At 41.7% G+C, this 20,714-nt stretch overlaps 1 protein-coding gene across 4 annotated transcripts in view; it reads left to right on the top strand.

The window, feature by feature from the left end:
- Positions 1-20,714, top strand: part of STAG1 (STAG1 cohesin complex component) — a 124,840-nt gene extending 104,126 nt beyond the window's left edge. For all 4 annotated transcript variants that reach the window (XM_083178450.1, XM_083178451.1, XM_083178452.1 and 1 more), the window contains exons 18-34: positions 868-957; positions 2,460-2,663; positions 3,898-3,968; positions 4,825-4,912; positions 4,999-5,079; positions 5,202-5,294; positions 9,263-9,437; positions 12,318-12,457; positions 14,004-14,105; positions 14,280-14,428; positions 15,176-15,304; positions 15,898-16,106; positions 16,199-16,370; positions 16,672-16,782; positions 16,921-17,035; positions 18,393-18,473; positions 19,371-20,714. In XM_083178450.1, the coding sequence (XP_083034576.1) occupies positions 868-957; positions 2,460-2,663; positions 3,898-3,968; positions 4,825-4,912; positions 4,999-5,079; positions 5,202-5,294; positions 9,263-9,437; positions 12,318-12,457; positions 14,004-14,105; positions 14,280-14,428; positions 15,176-15,304; positions 15,898-16,106; positions 16,199-16,370; positions 16,672-16,782; positions 16,921-17,035; positions 18,393-18,473; positions 19,371-19,394 (2,034 nt within the window). In that variant the 3' untranslated portion in view covers positions 19,395-20,714. The remainder of the gene's footprint in view (positions 1-867; positions 958-2,459; positions 2,664-3,897; positions 3,969-4,824; positions 4,913-4,998; positions 5,080-5,201; positions 5,295-9,262; positions 9,438-12,317; positions 12,458-14,003; positions 14,106-14,279; positions 14,429-15,175; positions 15,305-15,897; positions 16,107-16,198; positions 16,371-16,671; positions 16,783-16,920; positions 17,036-18,392; positions 18,474-19,370) is intronic.

The following is a 20,714-nucleotide window of genomic DNA, read 5'->3' as shown; positions in this document are numbered from 1 at the left end:
GCATTTGGGGGATCAGCCGTACACACATCATAATGCGCCTAATATATTTTTCGATATATAGGCCATTGACTGTGTTTAACAGCCGATGCGAAATGTCTGTGAATGATGCCAATCAGACATATCGCTGGTAATGCTAGCCGATGTTCCATCCATATATCGCCCAGTGTTTACCCAGTGTTTGTTTCAGCATTTTTGTTTTTTATTATTTAACTTCTTCTATGAAGTTCAAAACACCAATACACAACTCTTAAGGCCCCCTTAAGCTGGGTATACACGGATAGATTTGAAGCCCGATGTGGGCGTTCCCGATCGATGGGAACGACCAATCGTTCAAATCGTTCCGTGCATCGTTAACGATGCGCGTACCCGTGAATCGTTAACGATGGTCTATGATCTTTCCTGCATGCAGGAAGATCATAGACAAATCTTTTGTCAAGTGTATCCAATCGTTCCGTGTGTAAGCACGATGAACGATTTGATACACTCGTTAACGATGTCGGAACGCTTCCGACATCGTTCCGTGTGTACCCACCTTTACACTTGTTCAACTTATTGATCAAAAAATTGAACCTGATTGACTTGAGATTTATCCTATGTGCAGGAGGTTCAATCTCTTGGTTATACCCAATGGCAAGGGATTGTGGATTGTGTCCTACACATCAGGCACATCAGATTTTGTCAGATAAATTGACTCAATCCACCTGAATTGGATCAAATCTCACAAGTGTAAGGGGGCCTTTAATTCTAATAACTAACATTATACTTTTGTTTAATGTGCGGTGGCAACCAGACATGTACAGCATGAAAAATAGACATTGATCCTGGTTGTGGGCTACTTACCTGTCATTTCTCTTTTCTTCCTCACAGTATTCTGCTGATGCCGAGAAAGTGGCAAACCTTTTACAAATCCCTCAGTTTTTTGATCTGGAGCTTTATAGCACTGGACGAATGGAAAAGGTACCTCAGCAAATATTCAATAGGTGATATTTAAAAATTTCTTTGGCCCGGTCTGTATTTTAGTTAAAATATTATATATGTTTCCACACTTACATATAGCCTCATTGGGCAGTAAAGAGCAGTTCTATTCCATAGTAAAACTTTAGCACCAAGAGACTTTTTGCGACTTTTTACGTTAAAATGTCTTACTTACAAAACGATGCAAATATCATGCGCAGTCAGCAAGGAAAGCACTGTAATACCCCTTTCACACCAGCCTAAACTCCCAGGTTGCGCCTGGGAACAACTGGCAACTAGCGCTTGTGTGAAAGGTTCCCGGGCCAAATTCCCTGGAGAATTTGCTGGGATTTCAGCAGGGTTGGTCCCGGGCCCTTCCCGGACTACTGGCTGGTGTGAAATGTACTCACCTGGCTTCCCGGCTTGAATGTCACTGTCCGGGTGGGAAGCCGGGTGAGATGACTGCTGGGGACGGAACTGCCGCTGCGAGTCACATAGGGCTGGTACCATCCCTCTGCACACAGTCATACTGCACAGAATCCCAAGAGGAATGCTGGCATTTGTAGTACTACACCTACTGGAGAGCCGCAATCTGTCCTCTAGTAATCTAAAAAAGCAAATAGTGCTGCGCATGTGCAGACACTCCCTCTTCCCCAGACTGTCCCAGGAGACCTTTTCAGCAATTTCCCTGTTTACATAGTCTATCTGAAGCTCCAGCATCACCTGAGGGTCCCTGTGCAGCCGCACTTGTGCCATAGCTCAGGGCGCATGCGATATTACCCTTTTACACCAGAAAATGCAGGGACTAGGCTGGTGTGAAAGGGGCCAACCCAGGAATATCCCTGCATGATCCAGGGACTATGTTCCAGGGTAAGTACCAGCATTTTCTGGAGTGAAAGTGGTGCCAGGTACCATTTCGTATGCAGATAAAACCGCAGTTACACGCGTAATTTAGGCGTAACATTTCTTTAAGCTGCTTGTGATGTATTACGATAATTTTGAGAGACGCCTTTTAATGGAAAATGTAGCACCAAGACTCTGGGCACTACATTGTGAAACAGCGCTCATGTTCTATGTAACATGACTTGTAGCGCACAACTGATGGACAGATTTGTACGTTTCATTGGATATTGTCTGAATAATAGTTTTATACTGTATCAGTTTTTCTCCACATCTACAGGATCAGTTTAGATGATATCTACACTGTTGACACTAGTTACAATACTGCATAGGGTCACTTAAACTGTTTTTATTGTACATTAACAGATTTGTACTAGTGAGATTCCACCGCTCTGTTATCAATTTTACAGCTCTGTACTAATTTGTTACATTGTATAATTTGCTTTCATTTTACAATTGTTCATATTGGATCAGATGAGTTCTTCAGGCAAAACTAGGGTTTTGAAGCTAAAATGTTAACTCCCTCAATGAAGCGTTGTATAGTATATTCACTTTTAGGTCACATGGTATTCGCTGACTTAATCCTGTTCTGTTTTTGTGTAAAGCACCTGGACAGCTTACTAAAGCAAACAAAGTTTGTGGTGGAGAAACACACAGAGTCGGACGTATTGGAAGCCTGTAGTAAAACCTACAGCATTCTATGCAGTGAGGAGTACACAATCCAGAACAGAGTGGACATAGCACACAGTCAGCTGATCGATGAGCTGGTAGACAGGTTCTTACATTCGGTGGAGGATCTGTTACAAGACGTAAGTGTCAGGGTACTTGCGCTTCTAAGTTGCTTTCGTGTAGAGTAAACACAAGTGGGCTACAGTAATTCAGTATTACAATAAAAATGGTTTGAGCAGGGTTCAATTTTTTTTAATATGCTGTGACTACAGGCACAACACTGACTTTTTTAAAAATAAACCTATTGTAAAGGAATCCCCGGTATTATTCACCATTGTTGCTTGTGGTCTTCATCTAAGTAAACTGAACCAATGCAGTAAATCCCACACCTCAAAGATATAAGGAGTTAAATCAGTTGAGAGGTGCTAAATCTGCCTAGCATCAAGTTCCTCTATTTAAGTACATTTGCCCATGCCTTTTCACTTTTTGGGGGGAGCGAAATGGCATGAGCAAAAATAAGTGGAAACGGCTGGGAATTCACTAAAACCATGTGAATTTGCGTAAATTTTGCTGATACATGTGTTTTTCGCTAATACTTCATTTTTTTTTGCCCAGTTGAAAAATCAGCAGTGTGATTGAATAGGCGAATCGAATTCACCCCAAAAAAGGCAGGGTTGTTTTTTTGTTTTTTTTCCTACCTGCTGAAAATTTTGGCTGGGATTGAATACACCCCTAAATGTTAGCCTGTTTTCTAATACAAAGCTGGGTACTTATCTAGTATCTGGACGCCCGATTAAAAACTCGGGTCCATCGCATCGCATGCGACGCGATGCGATGGACCCGATTTTTCCATAGGATTCAATGTTAAAATGGACTGAGTCCATTTTAACATAGGATTCTATAAGAAAAAGGGTCCTTTTCATTTCCCCACTATCCAACTACGCATGGAGTTGGACATAAACCTGTGGCAAGCGTAGCGAGCCACCGAGCCCGAAGCGTGGCGAGCGCATGCGGAATACTTTTTAACTAATCCGCGGGGCTCGCCACGCTTCGGGCTCGGTGGCTCGCTGCGCTCTCCACAGGTTTATATCCAACTCCATGCGTAGTTGGATAGTGGGGAAATGAAAAGGACCCTTTTCCCATAGAATCCTATGGAAAATCGGGTCCATCGCATCGCATGCGATTTGGTCGGATGCGATGCGATAATCGGGCGTCCAGATACTACATAAGTACACAAAGCAATGTTTCACAGTATTATAACAAACAGGATTAAAAGGTTAATGAAAAATAAATTGGTTTAAACCAAAAAAGTTTTTGTTTTCTCCCCCAAACCTTTGGTTTCAGCTAGTAACACATTTTTTTTCCCAACATCAGGTAGATGAAGCTGATGAAGATGATATATATAACGTCTTGGCGTCATTAAAACGGTTAACTTGTTTTCACAAGTGAGTATGATGATTTTTTATTTTGTTATCATTTATTTATTTATTTATTAACCGTTTCTTATATAGCGCACACAGATTCCGCAGCGCTTTACAGAGAATATTTGAACATTCACATCAGCCCCTGCCCCAGTGGAGCTTACAATCTATATTCCCTACCACATGTACATGCATACACAGACATTCTAGGGTTAATTTTTGTTGGGAGCCAATTAGCCTACCAGTATATTTTTGGATTGTGGGAGGAAACCGGAGTACCCGGAGTAAACCCATGCAAGCACGGGGAGAATATACAAACTCTGCACAGTTAGGGCCATGATGGGAATTGAACCCATGACCTCAGCGCTGTGAGGCAGTAATGCTAACCATTACACCATCCGTGCCGTGCCGTTATCATGGTTCTTCTTTCACTTTTCTCTGTCTTGGTTATAATTTAAGGACAAAGGTAATTACAGGTGTGATATCTCTCACACATTAAGTTTATCCAACAAAAAAATATAGCTATTTAGCAATAGTTATATGCCTAGACATGAGATTAAGTACCTTTCAGTCACAGAGGAGCGTTGTGTTGCTTTTATATGTGGGGGGCAATGCCAGATACAGGTGAGTCCAATAAGGTTTAGATTTAAATGTTCCCACTGATTTGTGCTCTGAATTATGGGTATTTACTTTTTTTGAGTCCTGCTATTCCAGTAAATGAAGCTTGAAGTAGAGTGTGATGCCTACAGCTCTTTTTAACCAATTTTCACATGTTCCTGAGCATTTTTTCAGCAGCCGTGATTTCTAATGTAGCTTTGTTACTTGGCAGTAAGTCTGATTATCTTAGTTAAAAATAAGACTTATGTCATTTATTTTGCAGCGCTCACGATTTGACCAAGTGGGACTTGTTTGGGAGCTGTTACAGGCTGTTGAGGGCGGGAATTGAACATGAAGGCATGATCGAGCAGGTGAGCTAACATTCCTATTGTGGAAATGCTGTTATGACAGATTGAAGTGGGGGTTGTCTAATATAATAACTCTTCATTGTGTCCAGATTGGTGTCCAGGCTCTCCAGTGCTCTCACTACTCTATACTGTGGCAACTGGTCAAAATTACAGAAGGCAATCCTTCCAAAGTAAGTCACGCTGTAGAAAGTGTTCCAGTATTGTCTGTCTTCATTTCTGATGGCTTCAATTGTGTGTACAATCTGGTATTGGATTGGATAATTTAATGATTGATGCTATGGTTTTCTTGTAGGAAGATATGTTGATTTTGAGAAAGACAGTGAAGACCTTCCTAGCTATCTGCCAGCAGTGTCTATCCAATGTAAATACACCAGTGAAGGAGCAGGTAAGACCATGCAATATCTTTTTATACTATTTAAACTCTCTTCTCCCAAGTCCTGACCAATAGGAGGGCACAGGGAAAACTGGGTAAGAGTCTGGTTACCAAGCTGTTAAGAGTTCTTTTCCAGCAGCCTTAAACTCCCTGTTCACCAGACCACATCACCTGCAAACCGGTTTAAGTTTGGTACATTGAGTGGGCAATGTGCTGTGGTGGGGGTGCTACTCTTAAACCGTCCCCCGATTTACATATTTTTTGACTTACTTTCAGTATTACATTCACTGTTGCATGGTCTGTGTCGCTGTACTGCAGAACGCCCACACAGCAACTCCGACACCCATCCCCAGGGTGGCAGCACCAGCGACTGAGCTGGTGACTCCCACCACAGGCACCCAGGAGGACAGGTAAGAGACAGGCTTCTGTCTCAATACCTGGTTCTAGTTGCCTGGTAGTATTCTTCCTCCTCCTTTCTGTGTGCATGTATTTCTGTACTGGTGGCGTGTCCTGCTGATTCCGGTAGGAACCAACCCATGGGTATGCGTGGTACTCTCATTTGTTAATTATCTGGATTGCACCTACATAATATCTTTAGGTGCACTGCCACTTTTGCGCTACGTTAGCCGTTGTGTGTGGGGTAATGCTGGGATTATGTTTTAATGTGTTCGAAAAACAAGGCTTCCAAGGAGGTGAGCATTCTAGTGTCCTACACTTGCAGGGCCTGTGTTAATACTCTCTCTCCCCAGGATCAAGACAGATATGGCTTATGCAGCCGTTGCTTCATGACTAGGGAGACCACTTAAGTCACGCCATCCACTAAGGAGCTGGCATTGGCTTAGACACATGTAGTGTCTCAGCTAGTGGACCGGCTAATGTGTGCCCATCCACAGTCAGCATTCCTCCTGCGCAGATGCCCTAGGTAGATCCAACATGAATTACATAGTTTGCAGTCTGTGCAGGGATTAGTGCAGGTCTGTTTCTGTGCACCAACTACTAAAAAGGGATAGATCGTCTAAACGCGCACCCTCAATAAGTAAGTTTTATTTCCCTGTCTTACAAGAAGTTGGATAACGACTTGCCGTTATATGAAGCGGCTAGTGTCTCAGGCACCTCCGATGTTGAATATTTTTGCATGCGACTGCCTGGCTAGCTAAGGCCGTCGGTTGCTGGGTGGAAAAACTGTAAGATGGTCTCACGTCTCTCTCCGAGGTAAGCAGGGGGACCTGTCTTTTGCACAGGGACCAATTAAGTGTTCTCTCTGAGATACGCATTGATTTTCAATTTTTTTATTTAAACCTCCTCAGATGCTGTTCTTTTATAATGGATTTCCAAGAAATTATTTTCCTTAGTCAATGCGCATTCTTCTGTTTGCCAAGGTCATCATTCTGGTCCCCCTGTTCTAGAGGTGCATGGGTCCCTACACCAATCTTTTACTGCTTCAGAAAATGGGCAATGAACTGGTATTACTATTTGGACACTTCCTGTCTTCAGAGTTCTTGGCAGCGCACCTGCCTCGCAAAAGTGTCAGCATTCTTCCTCATCTCATAGTTCTGCTTTTACTTGCTTGGTCGTCAAAGATTTTCTCAGATCGCTTTCACTTGGTGACAGTCTCCTATCGCACAGATGCTTGATCAATTGGCGCATGTCTTCCTTGACAACTTCTCCAGAAAACTATTTGGGGGCATTAGTAGTTATTGCCTTACGCATGCTTTTCTTCCATGGGGCAAAATTCAGACCTTGCAGTTCCTTGGTCAGCATATAGGGCTCTTCCATTCTGCATGCAGTTACGAAGTACAATGGTCACCACATAAGTCATGGTAGAGTATGCGCAGTTTCAATTTCAGTGCTCTTTTACTGGAAGTTATTTCCCTGTTCAACAGGTTACACTGCCACATAAGGCACAGGCACTCATCTCGCCATGGATTTAGTGCCCTCCTTCAACCTACTTCTGTCCAGCCTGGACAAGGGATGCCCCTTTTGGATCCAGGACTGGTTCTGCTTGCATGCGATTTCTTGTTAGAAGACATTCTAGGGTAGGTGGACTGCTGAGAGTCTGCTCCCAAACAATGTGGTGTACAGGACTCTGTACTTGGCTATGCCTCTCCTCGAGGGGTCTCAATGATCCCATTGGGTACTTAGCACATTCAAGCTGGAGGGTAAAATTAATTAGTGGCTCTGTATTGACAACAGCAAGTTTGGTAAGCCAATGTTCTACACCTGTCCATCGATGCCAATCTGCACCTGTCTAGATCTCCAGTCTTATGGTAATTCCATCCCCGACTCACTTTGACAGTGTGGCTCTTGAGACCTCAGTCTTGAAAGCAAAATGCTTTTCCAAAAGGAACTATGCTCAGTGCCCATAAGCTGTCTGGGTGTGGTGTAGCTCACAGACTACGTCTAGTCAGACAGTCAATAGGCTGTCACCAAAAGTTAGTCATGCATTAGTCTAACCGTGACAAAAAGTAAACTGTCAACATGGACATGGATACCATATAAGTGTACCACATCCCCTTGCAAGGCTTTCTTTAGTCGCGGGCACGGTGCCTTGTTGTGATCGGCACACTATTCTGTTCTCACTCTATGCCCACTGAGATGGTAACGTATGTGCAAGTCTGTTTCAAAAAGTTTGTCTGGATATTTAATATGTTGGCATGTCTAACTTTTGTCAATGTCTAACTAATGTCGACCTGTCATCTGTCTAAAACCTGAGCTGTCCTGTGCTCGGATTTCCCACATAGCCTTTCAAACGTAAGCTGCGTGGGCTTCTGTCAAGGGTTTGGTCAATCGGTCAATCGGTCATTCCAGATAACCTCAGCCTCTCTCCTTTTTTTTTTTTATAACAAGCAAGTCTAGACTTGGGGCTCAATTTCTCATCTCATCAAATGTTCAGGTCCTTGCCTGTGTGCCCTGTCTGTCCTTTTCCAAAGTCCACAAATTCTGTTGCTGGACGTTCTGACTTTCTTGCATGGTGTTCTTCATGTACAGCTACCATTTGTTCCTCTGGTAGGCCTGTCTTTAGTTATTTGGGCTATTTAATCTGCTCCATTTGATCCCCAAGGTTTGGTGGGTCTTAGCTGGCTTACTGCCATTTGCGTAAGCCTCGAGGGTTTGAGAATTGAGAGCCTTATTTTGGTGCCCTCTTTTCCTGTTTTTTCTTTATATTTGGGTTGGGCAGTCCTAGAGACTCTCCTGGGTTACTTACCCATGGTATATCTGGTTTCAGATTAACCAGGAGTCTGTGGTGCTACCTTTCAGCATCCCCACACAGTATGTCAGAGGAAACCTCTCTCGATATTGGAAGGGCTCTCAAGGTTTATTTGGATAGATCCACAGAGGTCCGTGGATCAGATTCTCCTGTTATCCTTTACGAAGTTCACAAGCTGTGCTGGCTGTCTTCAAACCAGACTCTGGTCAGGTATCCCCGCTTTTTCATCCACCATGCCTACTTTGTGGTGGCTCTTTCTCACTTAGCTGTTCTGATGGCTGACTCCAGCCTGTCCCTGGGTGCTGCTTCTGCCTAGCATGGTGCTTCGGCTGAGCAGCTTTACTAAGTGAGCAGTTATGTCCTCTCCTCACACCTTTTACTGTTTATTCCGTGTTTGACTCCTTTTGATTTGTGCATTTGGGCTTTAAGTTCTCAACACCGCTTGGGGCTCCACACCAATAAGGGTAGATCAATGTAGGAAATCCCAGTGTTCCCTGTGCCCCATAGTATGTAGATGATGATAGGATTTATGTTCTCACCTCTTTAAATAATGTCTCATTACATCCATTGGGGCACAGGCGCCCACCCTGGCGAAGTGAGTCTGAGGCTGCTAGTTAAGAAATTTCGAAACATTTAACAGTAATGCGAATAATGAAATATTGTAACGTGCTGCATACTAGAAATGTTAATAAACATGCTTTGGTACATGGTAACTGTTGGGAGTGTGTAGATGACAAGGATTTGCAGTAATATGTTCACCTTCCTCTTCTAGGCCTTCATGCTGCTCTGTGATCTTCTAATGATCTTCAGCCATCAGTTAACCGCTGCTGGAAGGGACAACCTCATGCTGCTGATCTTCAACCCAGACCTAGGCCTTCAATCAGAACTACTCACTTTTGTCATGGATCATGTCTTTATCGATCAAGATGATGAGAACCAGAGCATGGGTAAAGAGAAGGGTCCTGTTCATGTAGCCAGTCACTGTCCTTAGCCATTGGTCTTACACTATGATAACAATAGACTGTGAGAACCCACTGTTCTGCTAATTCATGCTGACTTGTAGTCAGAGCTGCTGTGCCATTTCTTTATTGACTGGGCTAGAACCACACCGGTATCCCTAATTTAAGCAAAACTGCTTAGGTGACACACCTACCATTAATGTTACCAAAATGCATTATAAGATCATACAAACTATTGTCTTCCAGTTGCTCTTATCAGGAGCACAGAACGTTATCAAATAACTTTGAGATTATATAAACACTGCATTTAGCTTTTTAGAGAACACAAAGTACTGGTCAACAGGTAAGGTAAAAAATAACCACTCAGGGGACGTTTCCAGTTTACGCAGAAATATGGATAATTTCTTTCTTTGTATTAACTCTGAAATGTCTGTATCCCCACTGCACTCGTCAGACAAACAGAAATCCGTAGTGTGGGACTGTCATTTCTTTATAGGCACACTACAGTCCGATAAACACATAAGCTTCGATACACAACGCATCACAGGGTTTTTATTCATTTTGACGCATATGGATAAAATACATCAATTGGCACAATAACAAATGAGATGGCAAATGGGTGTGATCATTCATCAACCAATTGGCATATCATTTAGGTCGCAATCTGACTGCGTTGGCAGAAACCATTGTGACTGCTATCATAGGGGGGTAGCTCCCTGCATTTACAGCCCAGGCCTTACACCATGGGTCCTCAAACTGTGGCCCTCCAGATGTTGTGAAACTACAAATCCCAGTATGCCTTGCCACAGTTTTGCTATAAGGGAATGTTAAAACTGTGGCAAGGCATGCTGGGATTTGTAGTTTCACAACATCTGGAGGGCCGTAGTTGAGGACCCATGCCTTACACACATCCAATCTGATAAGGCGAAAGATCAGGGAGAATGTATGTAGAGAGTCAAAGCTTATGGAGATTGCATGCTGACGTGCACGACAAAATATTGTTTTACATCATCGTCAATAACAAGGTCACATACATGATTTAAACCAGGCATGTCCAACGTTGGCCCTCCAGATGTTGTGAAACTACACATCCCAGCATGCTTTGCAATAGTTTTAGCATTCGCTAATAGCCAAACTGTGGCAAAGCATGCTGGGATGTGTAGTTTCACAACATCTGGAGGGCCAACGTTGGACATGCCTGATTTAAACGGTTTAGCGTAGCTGATGCAACACGTTGTCAATCTTCCATTCAGAATTTTTACTTTTTTTTTTCTTATGTATTTCGCCTGTTTCTCTGTATAACAGGTATTGCCAATTTATTCTACCTGCAATACTATTTAGTCATTATTTTTGGGCCCTTGTCCACAAATGGTTCCTTGTTTCATATACAATAGTGTAATATGGGTAAGGGTGATATACTTGGAATTTAATAAGGTGTGGGGTTCAAGAGGAACCTGTGGATGTCTATATTATCAGCCCTCTCTGCTCCCGTGTGTGTGTGATGATCTCATTGCCTGGGACATACACGTTTGCCTTCACCCCAGGAATCCTGTGCAAACACAAGCAGCACGTCCCATAAGTTCTCATGCATTCGTTTCATGAAAGTGTTTATGGAAATATTCAAATTGCACCATTTAATGTCCAGTTATGGCATATTAGGTTGACTATTAGTCGACTGCCAGAAGATTGACATGGACACTATCAGTGTAACGTGTCTTGTTTAGGCACGGTATTCTCCCTCTATGCCCACTGGGGTGGTAAAGTATAAACAAGTCGGCTAAAAAAATCACAAAAAACTAATGTTGACCTTTTTTCATGTGTCAACCTTTTTTCATGCATTCACCCAGACTCTGTTGACTTAATGACCACATACCTTAATGTCCATAAATGAAAGATTTATGTTATGTAGGTTATATTCTATTTGTTTGGGATACAATGAATATAATGCTATTTATGGTGATCCCTCATCAGTGAGCAGAAAGTAGTATGCATTTTCTATTTTTAAATGCTTTAAGTTTTTTATTGATTTATATTTGTGGGGAACAGCGCATCGTATTTCATCTCTGTTGCTTATAATTCTGCAGACCTAGTAAGCAATAAGTGTTATATTTAAGTGACTGTCAATATTAGAAGGTTATAGCCTCTACTATATATAGGACAGTGGCACACAATATGCTTTGTATCTATTCGCACACAGACTTAAGCTATGTACATACACTTTGTTTTGCTTTTGATTCAATGTTAGATTTTCTATTAGATCTAGCATTAGATCTTCCCAATCAATTTGACAATAGATCTGCACTTTTGCATTAGATTTAGATATCAAATTCGATTTACATTCATGGTACATTGTACACATTCGATTTACTGGATCGATTTTGATATTTCCTTGGCTGCACAGTATTTTTCTTTTCGATTTTGAGAAAACGGGAGGACGCATTGTATCGAATGCAGATCGAAAGTGTCCTATAAAACAATTCGATGTGGATTCGATTTTGCTTCTATAAGCAAATTCAAATCAAAAACAGGGAAAACTCGAAGCATGTGTACCCAGCTTCTGGTTTTATCTTTTGAAGAACCCTGTTTGCTTTGTGGTCACTTTTGTTACTGAGCATTGTGGAGACTCTCTATTGTAGGAGTGCCAGCTGCTATGCGGGGGAATTACCATAGCGGGAAGTGTTTTGCTTACTGCCCTTCATAGCGGGAAGTGTTTCTCCATATTTCTAATCACCCAAATCTTTTGTACCCAGCTATGTAGTCGTTTTTACAATCGACCTATAAGGACGTGACTGACATGTCCTCCTTCTTGAGCCCCACATTGAACCTGAGACATTCACTTATTTTCTGTTTCCCAATCTCTGTCTCCAGAGGGTGATGAAGAGGACGAAGCCAACAAAATTGAGGCCTTGCACAAGAGGCGAAACTTACTAGCCGCATTCTGTAAGCTAATCATCTATGATATTGTAGACATGCACGCGGCAGCCGACATCTTCAAGCACTACATGAAGGTACCATTATTGTTATAGTGCTGTGAGCTTATTTGTTCCTGTTTTGTACTAATCCCTACTATATGCTGAACTATTCCTATTTTTGTATTGTTTTTTGAGAACTTTGCAACCAACATCTTGTGCGTATTCTTGATCTGGGAAAGTAGCACAGATTCCATTACAAGTAGTTGGCAGATGTATGTGAAGGCAGATGTATGTGAAAGCAGATGTCTTTGTTGCTTCAGGAAGGATGCAGTTAAACCATGGATGAGGAACACATGAGTACTGTAGGTCAAGTGCTACGGTCCTCCAACTTTTGTCCTTGTGTTCCTGCTCATACATCATCCTGTGAGCTTCAGTCTCTTCTGCCATTGTCCACATACCATAATACAGTAGATGAGTGATCAGTTACACCCAGGACTCTATAGAAACCTATCCAATCTGCTCCTCTCCAAAGTGGACTACTGTAATCTTCTATCAGGGCTCCATAATAAATGCCTCTCTTCACTCCAATCTATCCTCAATGCTAATGCTCAGCACATAGTCCTCACCAAACGTACTAGGTGCACCTTTCCTCTCTTACAAGGTCTTCCCTTCCCTTGCAGAATACACTTCAAGTTTCTGTCACTTACATAGCTGTCACTCTTCTCCCATTCACATCTGACCTTTTCTCCCTTTAAGGCCCCCACACACTATGCGATTTGGGCCCGATTTTACCCGTTAGCAGTGGATCGGGCCGAGAAATAGGCCCAAATCACATGTGTATGACATCTGATCCAATGCACGGTCCCGTGCCTATCAGACCGGAGTCGAAGGTTGTACGTGCTACACCTCTGACTAGAACCCCCTCCTGGCAAAGGGGAACAGGCTTGCATGTGATCCATCACATGCAGAAGGACTGCATGTGATGGACCGCATGCGATCCTGGCTCACGGCGCATCCTATGGGACTTCTTCCCTTGGAGATGTCGCATAGTGTTTGGGGGTCTTTACTCTCCCATCTGGCTTCTTCACTCCACTAATGCACGCCTCCTCTCCTGCCTGGTTACTTCCTCCGACTACTACCGCCAAGATTTTGTATGTGCTGCCACTTCCTATTAGACTCTACAAATCTTCAAACGTGCTTTCCAGACCCACTTCATCATAAACCCAGCCAACACCTCCATTCTATGCTTGCGGTCTACCCCCATCTCAGTCAACTTTCTGTCTCCCTTCCCCTTCAGAATGTAAGCTCTTATGAGCAGGGCCCTCTTCCGCATGTGCTCTTCCTACCCTTATTTTAACGATCACCTACTCCATGCTACCTACGACGGAATCCAATCCTGCGGTTTTCAGCCAGCCTGATACTTATATCAATGTCGTTTGATGTAGCTAAGTTTATATACCATGTACTTGTCCTACATTGTGTTTAAACTATAAGTCACTTTTTTCTTACTAGCGTACTTTTTAATTGGGCGATGCGGATCCCTTGCAGTGCCATATAAATAGAGGGTAATTATTAAATTGTTACCCAAAAGTATGTCATCATTTTTTGTCCTAATTTTTTTTTTCTTTCCGGTTTGTTTTAGTATTATAATGACTATGGGGACATCATTAAAGAAACTCTGAGTAAAACAAGACAGATAGACAAGATCCAGTGTGCCAAGACCCTCATCCTCAGTTTACAGCAGGTAAGATGTGATACTGGCTTGAGCTTTCCCATTACTTTCACACCTTCCCTTTAATCAGTGTATTGGTCCTGTTCTGGGAACCAGTCACTCATTTCATACCCCTTCCACCTGTACCGTAATATCCATTTGGTGTGTGTGTAGTAGGCTGTAACGCCAGTTCTCATTTATCCCTAGCTATTCAATGAGCTGGTGCAGGAGCAAGGTCCCAATCTGGACAGGACGTCTGCACACGTTAGTGGTATTAAGGAGCTGGCACGCAGGTTTGCACTCACTTTTGGGTTGGACCAGATAAAGACCAGGGAAGCTGTGGCCACATTACACAAGTAAGTATGCGGCTTGAGATTTCCTAATACTGAAACTTTTACATTTAGCAATTTTTAAATTCTACTGTTAATATTTGTTTAGCAAACGTGCTAACATTAATTAAGGGCCCTTTGTAATAATTACAGCTGTGTTGAACTTTCTCTCAACCTTTTAAAGCCATTCTAAAAATGTGTAATGAGCTAATGTGTAATGCATTTGTATTAGAGTTTCGGTGTTCTGCAGTTGGATCATTTGTCAGCTGTACAGTTACATGCCTGTCTGTCACCAGTGTGTAATGTGCTTCATTGTTAATCCACATACACACTTACCAATTAAAAAAATATATATATTATAAGTAGGTCCCTTCTGAGCTATATATTCTAATAATACTGGTAGTGTGTATGCTCAATATCATTAACGGTACGTGCTCCCGCACATCGTTAATGAGCCCCACCACCCACCATCTGTGCATGCAGCTCAATCTGACTCTATCTCTAGCGATTGCATGCACAAGGGGATTGCTGGTGACGTCACTGAATGACATCACTTACAGATATCGCTCAGTGTATAAGCACTAATTTGTTTGACCAGCGCCACCTCTGATATAGGTAACTACTGTATATCTGCAGTGCTACAAGATGGTAAGTGTGTACAGGGCTTAACAGTCTCTGAGGACACAAAGATACAGGTTCTAAAGTACTGTATGTGGAATATATTCATTGTGTAACTGTTACACTAACCATATTTATGTGTGTTTCTGGATTTAGAGATGGCATAGAGTTTGCTTTCAAATACCAAAATCCCAAGGGCATGGAGTACCCCCCTCTGAATTTGGCCTTCCTGGAAGTATTGAGCGAGTTTTCCTCGAAGCTCTTGCGGCAGGACAAGAAGACGGTGTAAGTATTACATGCACGATACATGATTCTGGCAATGTAATGACGTTGTCGCAGCAATTAGTGCTACTGGTGACTGGTGCAGCTTCGCTTGTATCCATGAATCTGTAGGAGGAGGAGAATATACAGATTGTGTGTAGTAGTACATCTGTTCATGTATGGGGAATATTCATCTATTCTGGAAATAGCTTCTGTCCTCTTAGAGAAGGCTTATGATTTTTTTTCTCTTATACAGAAAGCTTCCTATAACTAAATATCTAATGCACTGACACAGTGCGTGAGGGGGGTTCCATAGATTATTGCGCTTTGCACTACCTTATACCCTCTAAAGTTGCAGAGACCCACATTGCCAGACATCCGCGAAGTCCAAAATAAATATTATCTATCCCACTGCCCGCAGCTCACACCCAACTCTCAGATGTGGTTCTTACGTTCTACAAACGCACCTTGGTATTAAGACCAAAGTAAAGAAATGAGCCGCTGCTCAATACTACGCTACACACCAGGCCCTCTTAGTCTGTGTATTAATACAGCCATCCCTTAAACTGTTCTCATTGAGATGAGGTTTATAGTGACTTATCTCTCCTCTCACTCAGACATTCATATCTGGAGAAATTCCTGTCAGAACAAATGATGGAGAGAAGGGAAGACGTTTGGCTGCCGCTCATCTCCTACAGAAACTCCCTAGTAACAGGCAGTGATGAGGACCGGTTGTCTGTGAACAGTGGAGGCAGCAACAGCAAAGGCTCTTCTGTTAGAAGTAAGAAGGGCCGGCCTCCCCTGCACAAAAAGAGAGGAATGGAAGGTATGATGTGACCGGGCTCTCACCATGCAGAAAGATTACGGTGTATGGAGAATTCATTCTCATATTCTATGCAATTACTCCTTGTGTTACAGAAGAGAGCATTGACAACTCCTGGGTAACCAGGAACGACACCATCCAAACCCCAGGAGCACTTAATACACCACAACTGACATCCACTGTACTGAGGGAAAATCCCAGACAGATGCCGGAACAGATGCCTGAGCAGGAATCGGAGCACGGCTCGGAACAAGACTTCTTACATAAGTATGCAATGCTTGTATACATATTGTACAATCATCTTTTGCTTAGCTAATAGGTAGATCCCAAGAAGTTGTCTCCATTTTTAAAACTTTTTTTTTTTATCCCTAATAATTGTACCATACTGCCCTATTTAGGCTTTACTTCATTATTTACTCTGCTTTATTAGTGGAGTTGTGGGTGGTTTTGCTGTGCAGTGACTTGCTATCATTGCTTCTGGCTGTCCATTGGCAGTATTGATGACCAAGCTAGTGATACTCTGTATGGGAGAAGGAATAGGTTCAGTTACAGTCATTTTTTATTATAGTCCACAGATGCAGATGTCATGGTTGGGTCAACAGAAGTTAGAAGACTTAAATAGAAAAGACCGAACATCAATGAGTTACATGAAAGTGCGGAGTGGTGTAAGGCATACAGTGTAAGTATCTGGGATATATCTGTTGTGCGTTAGGGCTAGACATGTTTATGTAGCACATTTTAAGCTATGAGTGCCGCACCTATGATTCTGTTTGCATTTATTGTGTATATATCCACAAAACCTTTCCTGCCTTTACAGACGAGGTTTGATGGAGGATGACGCAGAGCCCATTTTTGAGGACGTAATGATGTCCTCACGGGGGCAGTTGGAAGACATGAATGAGGAATTTGAGGACACAATGGTTATTGATCTGGTGAGTTACTGTACAAGTCAGATTGGACTGTACCGCATATTGACACTTATCCTTGTGGCAAACATGAGGGCTGTGTATTTGGTTTGGCTATAGTATATAATAAAACATGCTAATGTTATTCATGGTTTGTTCTACTAGCAGGAGCATTGTGACAGAGTTAAGCTAAGGGCAGGATAAGTCGAGCAAAGAAACTGGGTGCAAAGGGGCAAATCGCATGTGTTTTAGATCTGATCTGGTGTTTATCGATATGAGCTCCTAGTTCGCAAGTGCTTCACTATAGATATATCTGATCTGGCTGCACTTTCTGGGGTCGCATATGATACATTCTATGCAAAAGGACCGAATATGGTGTATTAAATGCGAGAAGCTGCCGGGCAGTTCAAGGGGGATCTGCTGCGACTTCTCGGAGAAGTCGCAGTAGTGTATAGGGGCCTTAAGTAGTTTTTTTTAAATACCTTTTCGAATAAATCAAGGTGGCTACATGTGTTTGTTCAGACCTATTGATGAACTTTTTACCTTTTTTTTTGTTGTTGTGGCTGCCATGGCAACCACAGTTACATGACCCACGATTTAGTGAGCAGAGTACACCCATTAGAGCTGTTCTAAATGTGAGGCCTCCTTTTCCCCAGTCACATGGCATGCTGAGGACTGAGCCTGTGGCAGCTATGTTTATATACCCCCCACCCCTACACACATCAAAATGGAGATTTGTAAAAGGATAGCGAAGATACTTTATTATGAAGAACTTAACATTCTATTAATAGGAAGAGGGCGGTGGAGCAGAATTGTTGGATTGCTACTTTGATATTCATTGATTCTTCACACACAGGCCGACACTGCCATTCAGTTTATGCACTAGGTTTACTTCCAATTATCGGGGTATTCAATCTTCATTTCCAACGTCAATTCGACAGTCGGAATTAAATCTGAAACTGATGTAACTGTTCAAACAATTGGAACGGCTGTGGATTTGAAAATGGCCAGGATGGAATACTGATTGCCAATATTCAGACTGTTGGAAATATCAGCCAGAATTGAATCCCACTAAATCCCCCCCTCCCCTGTCCAAAACTAGTAATTTCTAAAAATGCAATCATTTAGGGTAAACTCATTTTTCCACACATCCTTATTTTGAGGTGACTAATGCAACAAGTTCTCTTATTGGGACAGATGTATTAAGCCTGGTAAAGTGGAAAGTGATAATGAGCCGGTCAATCAAGTCTTAACTGTCATTGCTCAAACACAGCTGATCCACCTATCCGAACACAGAGATCAGATTTCAGTCTATTTCGATTTGTCACAATTATTATTATTTTTTTTGCATATTGTAATTCTTGTGTATTTTGTTGTTTTCTAGCCACCATCACGAAACAGACGGGAGAGGGCAGAGCTTCGGCCAGACTTCTTTGACTCTGCAGCCATTATTGAAGATGATTCAGTATGTATATTCCTTGTGGTTTGATGTCCTCACAAATTCTAAACTGCCATATTAATTGTGGCCGTTTGTTGCTCCATAGGTGTATGATGCATATTGTTCCGTTGTGAAGTGTCAATTTTTCCACTGGCTGAAAACTCTGCACGTATTCAATACCCCCCTTAGTTAAAAATATTTGCATTTGGAATAGGTCCGTGGAAGTGTATTCAAATCATGCATTTTAAGGGGGGGTATTCAATCTGTGTCTATTTTTTTCGACGGGAAGTCTAGACGATTGCCTATTCCATGCTGTCCTTAACAATCTGTTTTGTCGGAATCTGACTTGAATTGTCGAATTCATGGCCGTTTGTCGACAATCCGCTGCAGTTTTTGCCGATCCATAGACTTTTTGACACGACAGTTGGAACATTTAAATTTCAACTGTCTAGTTACTGTTGGATCAGACTAAAACGGCCCGGGTTTCTGACTGAATGTTCCGACCGCCGGAATCCCGACTTGAATACCCCCATGGTCTCTTTTCAGGTACTGGGGAGGCCAATCCAGTCCTCAAAATCTACTAACAGTTCATGTTTTCCATTCCACCTGTGGATATGTAGAATGTGCTGCATTTATTTCTAACCAATACGTTTAAAACTGTGACCGTAATCACTACGCCTGTGCACCAACTTAGGTGGTCTGGAAAACGTGGCCTGTTGGGATGTCGATCTCCTAGGACCAGTTGGTTCATCTCTGCAGTATGTTTTCACCCAAAAAAAAGTTCCCTAGTTTACTTGTGAATGATATAATCATGCAATATGGTTGTAATTGCTCCTTCAACTTAGGAGAGAGTCTGACTGTATTGTGGGGTCTTCCCTTTGTAATTGTGTAGCTTATTACATATTTTAACTTCTTGTGTTTTAGGGATTTGGGATGCCGATGTTCTGAGGTTCAGCACACGTGGAACTCTTGTTTAAAGGCCTGTATACTGTGAGCTTCTGTAAGAAAATTAGAACAAAGACTTTTTTTAACACATAGATTTTGTTCAAACCAAATGCTTGCGGTATTGATGGATTCTGTACGAACTACAAATGGCTCCTGGTGTCTTTCAAGAACACTACAAACACCGACATTTGGATCAGCGCTACAATACGTGCTTACTGCTCGCAGCTGTTTGAATTTTGGTCAAATTTTCTGCAAAGAAGTAAATGGAAAACAATTGGTTACATAGCCCGTTTTATGGACAACTGGTTTTATCTATTTTCCTGCTGTATAATTAAACACTTTAAATTTTTTTTTTTTTTTTTTTGCGCCTTCATATGTTGAAGTCTTGGTTTTCACTAATTGGCTGCCAACTAGCCAAGCGGACAGCTGTAAGCGAACACGGCAATGTACAAACATATATCACAAAATGCACTGGAAATGGCAACGTAAGAGGGGATGCAGACCAGGCCAAACACATTCAGCATCACAGTTTAAAAAAATCGCCAGTGTAAAGAATTTTATTACTCAATGGATGTCAGACCTATAGCATCTGTTTCATTGTTTTGCCAGAGGTTTTGTATTTTTAATCCACAGTACCTGACCCCCTTACAGAATGTTTTGATTTAGTTTATTTTTGTTCTTTTTATATCAAAAAGAACAATTTACCCTTTTTTTTTTTTTACCGTACCTGTCCTGCACATTTTTACCAGCCGATACCAGCAAACCAAGGACAGCAGAAATTCACTCAGTTTCACCACTTGCAGTTAATGAAAAAAAATCTTTATTTAATTTTTTTTATGACATTGTGTTTTTCCTTCCTTTTTTTTTTTTTCTTTTTTTTTTAGTTTGTCACCTTTTTTTATATTCCTTGTATTGTTCAATTTGTTCAACACAACCGTACATATTTTACAATGAATAAAGGAAACTTATAATAGTGGGACTTACCAGAGTCTAATATCCATGCGGTAAAATACAATTCAACAATAATATTTTTATAAGAAAACAAAAAATTAACAAAAAGTACAATTTTAACCTGTTTTACTGTTGACTATAACAAGTGCTTGGATGGGTCTTTTTTTTCTTTTCTTTTATAATTTCCCCTATGGTCAATGTTGAAAGTTATATCATTTTCAGTGTTAACTGTCCCAAGTTTGGCTCTTTTTAAAGGGGAATAAGAAAAGTATTTTCCCCTAGCACAATAAATCCCCATTTAACTGCCCTGTTCTGTATTGTAATAAAACTCGAAAATCACATGTCTTAAATAAAAGTGATTTTAACAATATA

Source organism: Crinia signifera, chromosome 3 (genome assembly GCF_055691185.1).
Source record: "Crinia signifera chromosome 3, ASM5569118v1, whole genome shotgun sequence".
Classification (NCBI taxonomy): Eukaryota; Metazoa; Chordata; class Amphibia; order Anura; family Myobatrachidae; genus Crinia; species Crinia signifera.
The sequence above is the reverse complement of the archived record's forward strand: the minus strand, read 5'-3'. Positions and strand labels throughout refer to the sequence as shown.